The 7,617-nt window shown below is 48.1% G+C and overlaps 1 protein-coding gene across 1 annotated transcript; it reads left to right on the top strand.

Annotated features, from left to right (window-relative positions):
- Positions 1-93: 93 nt before the first annotated feature.
- HOXA13 (homeobox A13) lies at positions 94-4,108 on the top strand. Its single transcript, XM_072651009.1, has 2 exons — positions 94-1,118; positions 1,993-4,108. The coding sequence occupies exons 1-2, from the start codon at positions 173-175 to the stop codon at positions 2,235-2,237; spliced, it is 1,191 nt and encodes a 396-aa protein (XP_072507110.1). The 5' UTR covers positions 94-172; the 3' UTR covers positions 2,238-4,108.
- The last annotated feature ends 3,509 nt before the right edge of the window (positions 4,109-7,617 follow it).

Raw genomic sequence — 7,617 nt, 5'->3', positions numbered from 1 at the left:
TATCACGTGGGAGGGAGCGGGTGGGTCGGACCAATGGGCGGACGCCTGGCGCGACCCCGCGGGGCGCGATCCGCCCCCCTCGCTCGGGCCCCGGCCCCGCGGAGCGCGCTCTTCACTTCTTGGGGGCTTTTTAAAACAGCGCCACTAGGGTCTCCTCCATGCGGCCCGGGCTATGACAGCCTCCGTGCTCCTCCACCCCCGCTGGATCGAGCCCACCGTCATGTTCCTCTACGACAACGGCGGCGGCCTGGTGGCGGACGAGCTCAACAAGAACATGGAGGGGGCGGCGGCGGCGGCTGCTGCTGCGGCGGCGGCGGCGGCGGCCGGGGCGGGGGGCGGGGGCTTCCACCACCCTGCCGCCGCCCACGCGGGGGGGAACTTCTCCGTGGCCGCGGCGGCGGCGGCCGCGGCGGCAGCCGCGGCCAACCAGTGCCGAAACCTGATGGCGCACCCGGCGCCCCTGGCCCCCGGAGCGGCGGCTGCCTACAGCGCCCCGGGAGAGGCCCCCCCATCCGCCGCCGCCGCCGCCGCCGCCGCCGCCGCCGCCGCCGCAGCGTCCTCCTCGTCGTCGTCCTCGGGCGGCCCGGGACCCGCGGGGGCGGCGGGCGCGGAGCCGGTCAAGCAGTGCAGTCCCTGCTCGGCGGCGGCGCAGAGCTCGTCGGGCGCCGCCCTGCCCTACGGCTACTTCGGCAGCGGTTACTACCCGTGCGCCCGCATGGGCCACCACCCCAACGCGCTCAAGTCCTGTGCCGCCGCGGCGCAGCCCGCCTCGGCCGCCGCCGCCGCTGCCGCCGCCGCCTTCGCTGACAAGTACATGGACACGGCTGCGGGCCCCGCGGCGGCGGCGGCCGAGGAGTTCAGCTCCCGCGCCAAGGAGTTCGCCTTCTATCACCAGGGCTACGCGGCGGGGCCCTACCATCATCACCAGCCCGTGCCCGGCTACCTGGATATGCCCGTGGTGCCGGGCCTCGGGGGCCCCGGTGAGCCCCGCCACGAGCCGCTGGGGCTGCCCATGGAGAGCTACCAGCCCTGGGCTTTGCCCAACGGCTGGAATGGCCAGGTGTACTGCCCCAAAGAGCAAGGCCAACCTCCCCACCTCTGGAAGTCCACTCTGCCCGGTAAATGACGTCCCTCTCCCTCACGCTGCGGCCCCACTGAGCTTTCCGGGATGCTACCTCTGCTCGTCCCTCTCGCTTCTGGCTTTTCCCCAGCTCCCCTCGCACCCTCAACGCCTCTCGGGAGCCAGCCGAGCCTTCTCGTCCTCTCCGTGCTGCCAGCCACCCTCTGTCTCACATCTTTGCTACAGCGCCTGCGGTTCTGCTTTCCACTTCCCACTTATGCCTGTCACCTTAGGAGTGGGGGTGGGTTAGGGGTGCCCGAGCGGTAACCGAGAGGGCACTTGGTCACCTCCGCTGTGCGCGTGTCTCCTCGGTCTGGAGCCCTTCTCCTCCAAAGTGGGGTTCTCGGAGTACTTTGGGAAAATCATAGAGCCATCCCCTCAGCCTCCAGACCATCCCCAGCGTCCAATTTCTCTCCTCACTTTCTCCCAATAGACTGCAGTCAAGAGCTGCCCGTTTTCACATAGGCCAGAGAACTAGACTGAAAGAGAGCTGGGGAGGTGGGAGGGGATGTGGCAGCTGAATGTCTGTTGTCCCCAGCTACTAGACAGTCTCCCCAAGGTGGGCACCAATTGCAGAGCCTGGGCACTCCTTGAACAAGGATAAGCGTGAGCACCCTTTCTCATCCATTTGGTAGCCAACCTCTGCTGATTTAACTTGAGGGTAAAAAAGAACAATTTGACCTCAGATCGATCCTTCCTCCTGTAGGACAAAGTGCCCGGATCCAAAGGTGGCCAAAGTAGAAGTGGGCTGGGCAGGCGTCAGGGTGCTGGACGTCTGGGAGTCAGATTGTGTTTCGTGCCATCCTGGGGCACAGCGGGCCTGCTCGCTGGGTATGTAACTCGCCTTCTCTCTTTCTCTCCCTGCTGTATAGATGTTGTCTCACATCCTTCGGATGCGAACTCCTACCGGAGGGGAAGGAAGAAACGAGTGCCTTACACCAAGGTCCAATTAAAAGAACTCGAAAGGGAATATGCTACAAATAAATTCATTACTAAGGACAAACGGAGGAGGATATCAGCCACGACGAATCTATCCGAGCGACAAGTCACCATTTGGTTCCAAAACAGGAGGGTCAAAGAGAAAAAAGTCATCAACAAACTCAAGACGACAAGTTAATGGATTTCTTTTTAATGGAGAGAAGAGGTGACTCTTCTGGGGAAAGTTGTCGAACTCGTTGCCTTGCCTACATTCAGATAATAATAATTAATAATAATGAAAACGATCAGAGGAGAGACAGTGGCCCTCTTCTTTCCTAAAGAGATAGCTGTGTCTTTGATGGAACCTATAATGTTTTTTGAAAAAACAAAAACAAAAAACCTTGCGATAAGAAACGATTAAGACTTCACAGTTCTCCTGAAAGCCCAAGCTGACTGACTGTTAATGCCCAACTCTAGAACCCAAACGCCAACCCCCAAATACGCAATTTCAGATAAGTTACGCATTTACTGAAATCCTGTAAGTATTTATGTGACCTTTGCATTTTAGGACGCTCTCTTAAACCGTTAGAAAATGAAAGCTGGTGAAATTCACAAGGTCATGGTCAACATCTGCCTTCATTAAAAAAAATGTTCCCCCTACGTTTCCGATCCCAGTGTATGTGGGATGGCTGCTCAGGTAACTAAATCCGAGTGGAAATGTCCACTTGCTGGATGGTAAAGCTAATGCATTTATTTTATTTTTTAATGTATAGACAGAGAGGAAAGAAGATATTGGAATCCTGAGGACAGAAATATCAAGAGAGAGGGCAGGGAAAGAGGCAGCGTTGGGGAAGGAAGATTTCTAGTCTGGGTGGTGAACACAGCCAAGCCAAGCTCTGAAAGATAGGAAGCAAATGTCTGCTTAGAAAAATCCTTAGAAGCATTTTTAATCGCTGCTAACAAGCAGATATCGTGGCATTTGGACTGTATTTCCTGCCCCTCCAAAACCATTGATTTTTCAAAGGACTCCACATCTCTTAATTCGCCTTTGCTCTCCCAAGACACCTTCTAGCCTAATCTTGTAACGACCACCAAACAAAAACATCACAATTCGGGAAAAAACAAAAACAAAAAACAAACCTTCCAAACTCTTGTTAGAACATGGATAGTACTGTTAGAATTGGCCTTTTCTATTTGACGAAGCTTTTTTTCTGGAGAAAAAAAAGTGAGGGCTAGAAAACTCAGAGTCGGAATCCATTCTTGCCCCCCCCAGAAATATTTTGATTTCTATAGCCTATATTTTGATCATTTAAGTAATTAGTTTTTTTCCTTGTTTATCATCTGTTATGAGACAGCGTTAGGCAGTGTTAGGGATTCGTCTTACAGCACCTTTTTAATCAATCAGTTATTTCAACCAGCACATTAGACTTGTTTTTATTCACTATTAAAAAAATGCTATCTTGTAAATAAAGACATTCAGCGCACTGTGAACGATGTATCTGTGCACCCTCATTTTTTTTATATTTCTACTGAAAATGAAAAATTCTAAGATATGTAGATAGTGATCTAGCGATGTTTATTCTGTTAATAAAATAGTCACTGCCATACAATCTCAAGGAAATACTCTTTATTTCCCTACCCTGGACATGCGATACGCGGAGAGTGAAGACCCAGCTTTATCTCATCTTTTCAAGATAGGTCCCTTCTTTTCCTATTCTCAATCCAGTTCACATTCTTGCTATAAATTTTTGAGCAAAGGGCGAAATCTTCCCATCTCTAAATTCTGTCAGACGATAAGTGCCTAGGGAAGGTTAAAGTGTCAGGTATTTTGAGGTGGGGGATGGGGAAAGAAAAAGAAAAGAAAAAAGGAAGGAAAGGAGAAGTCTAAATTCCCAGGCTTTCAGTGGAAAATGAGAACCAGTTGTGAGTATCAGAAATGCCAAGGCCGCCGTATTTTTAAGGTCTTTTGTTGGGTCTGAATGTGTCTAAAAAGTGCAGGTTTTGATTTTTGTTGCCATGACAAGACTAGGAAAAGATCTAAACCTTGACCTTGACGAAAAAAAAAGACAATTTGTGACCTTGACTTTTGACAGCTCATGAATCGGCCTCTTTGGGATTGATGGATCAAGGGCGCCACCTGGTGTTTCAGCGAATTGTTGTCATGCAGCTTTTCATAAAATCTAAAGCTGCTCGGGGCTGCGGGGAGAGGGGATGGAGAGGCGATGAATTCAAGGTAAATACTAGGCCTTTTCTAAGGTAGAGCTGTTCTTTTTGGGGGTGCGAGGGGGGTGTTAACTCCAGGAGAAGCAAATGCAAATAGATGCAATTGTATAGGTTTGTGAATAGTTGACATATGGATGGATATACTCAAAATTTTTAATAGAGGTGTGTACCATCAAGGTTTGGAAATATTTTGTAAATATTGTATCCAGTTAAAATGTTGTGGGCCAATGTGGGCAATATGTGATGATTCATGAAGTTGAGGGAATCATCTGCTTTAGGTGATATGGAATCTGTTTTTAAATTTTTAATAATAATGGTCACTCCAGAGCTCAGTTTAGGCCATTTTAGTAATGGCCCTTTTCTGCTGTCAGAAGTACATGAATGCATTTTCAAAGCTGTACATGTTGGTTACAGTACAGGAGGCCTCCCTAAATAACCTTCCTTTCCTTCCCGTCGACTTCTAAGGTGGTCTACTACCCTATTTAGAATTATTGGGGAGCCTTTATGGCAAATAAAAAAAGGTTTTAGATGCCTTGCTAACTACAGACTTCTAGAATTACATTTCAGAAATTCAAAGAACCCTACCTCTTTAAAGGTCAATATGGAGACCCTTCTAGATTTCAGAGCTACAGATCTGACCCTAAGAGTCATTCATAGGAAAAGTCCATTGGAAGTCCAGCAGCTGAGGGTTATTTTGCCAGCATACAGTCATGAGTTGAAAGTTTGTGAGACTTGCCTGTTGGCTTTTCAGAAAGAAGATATACATATATACTATATAAGTAGATATAATGCATTTACATATAAGCACACTCCTATGTCCACGTAGGTATTGTATACATGTTTTAGATATGTACATGTGGTAGTTTGTGTGAACTTGTGAGACTTGCCTGTTGGGTTTTCATAAAGAAGATATGCATATATTATATAAGCAGATATAATGTATTTACATATGAGCACACTCACATGTCTATATAGGTATTGTGTGCATGTGTTAGATATGTACATGTAATAGTGTATATACACACACATAGGACTTTGTGTTCAGACTTTTGTTGGAAGGTGTGACTGTTTATATTGGAAATAGGACTTCATTAATGATGGGCTAAAACTATCACTGCATGGAATAATTCATTCTTGTTCAGTTGTGAGCGACACAAACACACACATAAGCAACCCAAGAAACATCTGCCTATGTTGTTCCTAGCACTTCCAAAAAGCTGAACCTTCCTCTTTAAGATTCATAATTATATAGAGAAAATGAAAGTACTTCTTCATAACTCAGCCACCTTAAAAATTGTTGTCAAAGTCCACAAAATGTAATTCTACTCTGGATATAAGGATTTTAAAGTTGTGTGCATGTATGTGTGTGTATGTATGCGTGCGTGTGTTTGAGATATATGACTATAACCTACCCCTGCTCTCTCTCTATAAAATACACTCACCCATAAACACACCCCCAGTGTATTTCCCAATATAACTGCACCTCGAGGGCATCATAGATCACCTATAGACTACTTGGGAAAGCCACAGAGTCTCTCTTATTCCTTTTCTGTGTTTGTTTACTTGTAGACATGTAGTCAGGGAAACTTCTATTGCTGCATGGGTATTAATTTCTAGAGAATGGAGTAATTTACTAATTACCCTGGCTTGGAAGGCTGGCAGGCAGTGAGTGGAGTGACCTCAGGAACTCAGACTTCGAAGGCCTGATACTAGCACCCAATACTGGTTCCTTCTGTCTTTTTTTCTAAACCCACCCTGCAAGGAGACATGTCAAAGACAACAGATTAGCTAGGAGAATGAAGGGATTAGGGATGAAGGTGAGAAGGGATATTTATGGTTCTAGAGATGCTGCTACGATGTGAATGGTGTTCCTTTCTTCATCTCTTATTTAAAATGTTCATTAATCTTCGAGATAATGGTGGTGGCTGCTCTGGTTGGTGCAGCCCTGACATGGACAAACAGAACAGAGAGAGCTGGGTAATGCCCAGGCAATTCTCCTCCTTCTCTCCCTTCTTCTTTTCCTTCTTTTTTATTCTCTTCCTCTTCCCTTTCATTTTCCTCCTCCTCTTCTTTTTTCCTCCTCCTCTTCTTTTTTCCTCCTCTCTTTCTCTCTCTGCCTGCCTGCCTGTTTTTCTCTGTCTCTGTGTCTCTCTGTCTCTCTCCCTTCCCCCCTTCCTCACTTCCTTCTAAAAAGCAAAGCGGGAGGGCTTTGGGCGCAACTCGAAAGCATTCGTGAAATTGATTGACCCTGGCCTTGGGCTAGCCCCGCTGCTACCCGGCCGGAAAAGTCTTGTAGATTGGGGGGGGGGGGAAAGGAAAAATTAAACTCTGTGTACACCCAGAAGAGACTGCTCTATCACCAGTGATTAAAGCTAGGCCCGTTAGCCTTCTTTATTGCATCAGGGTTTTTATGTAATAGAGTTTATTAAAGGCATTTCACAGAGAGAATTTGTAACACGTCGCTGTGTGCATTCCTCTGCTGTTTACGCACAGTCTGGAGTTTTTAAATAGACCTATTTTAAATTGCAAAGCACATACATACACAAAAATGTGAAATGAGCCCCGTTGGGGAACACACACACACACACACACACACACACACACACACACACACACACACACCTAAAATTTAGCCTTTTCTTTAAAAAAAAAAACAAAAACAAACCCGAAGTGCAGAAGAGGGTTCTCTAGAGAAGGAGGGAGAAGACTTTCTCAACAGAGAGATAGGCTGGGTGCTTCTGCAGCCTTGCCGAACAGTCGATGAAGTTATATTTTTGCTGGGGTTTTCTGCAGCCCGGTTTTGTTCCCTTGCGTCTTTCCATGGTTTCCCGGCTTTCTCTGGAGAGCAACAAGGGCTTCGGATCCCACTCCGAGCCCTGGGGCTGGTCGCTCTGGGGAGTCCTTCCCTCCCGGACCTCGAAGATGGAGACTAAGACCTGGTCCCACCATTGATTTATGCGCATTCCTTTAAAGTTGATCGAATGCGTGTCAACAGCCCGAGACCTGGAGGAGAAGCCGAGAAATGCTCAGCCAGTCGTTCACGTCCCATTTTTCATAAGCAAAGATGCAGCCGATATCCAAGAGGCAGAGAGAGATTTATGCCGCGCTCCCCGGACAGGCACGCCAATTAAGTTTTCATCTGCTCGGGCCAGAGAGTAAATAATAGGCTGCTTAATTCCTTCCGAAATGGGAAGGGCCCCCTTCGGCGGGCTCCGCACCTTTTCTCCAACTGCTCCTACCTACCGGCGAGGAGGCCGAGGATGCAGCGGCTTGTTTGTTATTTTAATTTGCCGTTAAAAAAGAGAAAAGCTGCTAGGTCATAAATATTCTTCTGCCTCAAGTCCCGCTAGCCAGGC

This window comes from Notamacropus eugenii, chromosome 3, assembly GCF_028372415.1.
Source record: "Notamacropus eugenii isolate mMacEug1 chromosome 3, mMacEug1.pri_v2, whole genome shotgun sequence".
Classification (NCBI taxonomy): Eukaryota; Metazoa; Chordata; class Mammalia; order Diprotodontia; family Macropodidae; genus Notamacropus; species Notamacropus eugenii.
The sequence above is the reverse complement of the archived record's forward strand: the minus strand, read 5'-3'. Positions and strand labels throughout refer to the sequence as shown.

Bases quoted from the DNA above. Each gene is read 5' to 3' on its own strand.
- HOXA13 (XM_072651009.1), top strand. From the start codon at position 173: ATGACAGCCTCCGTGCTCCTCCACCCCCGCTGGATCGAGCCCACCGTC. The intron at 1,119-1,992 runs GTAAATGACGTC...CCTGCTGTATAG, and splicing joins CTGGAAGTCCACTCTGCCCG to ATGTTGTCTCACATCCTTCG.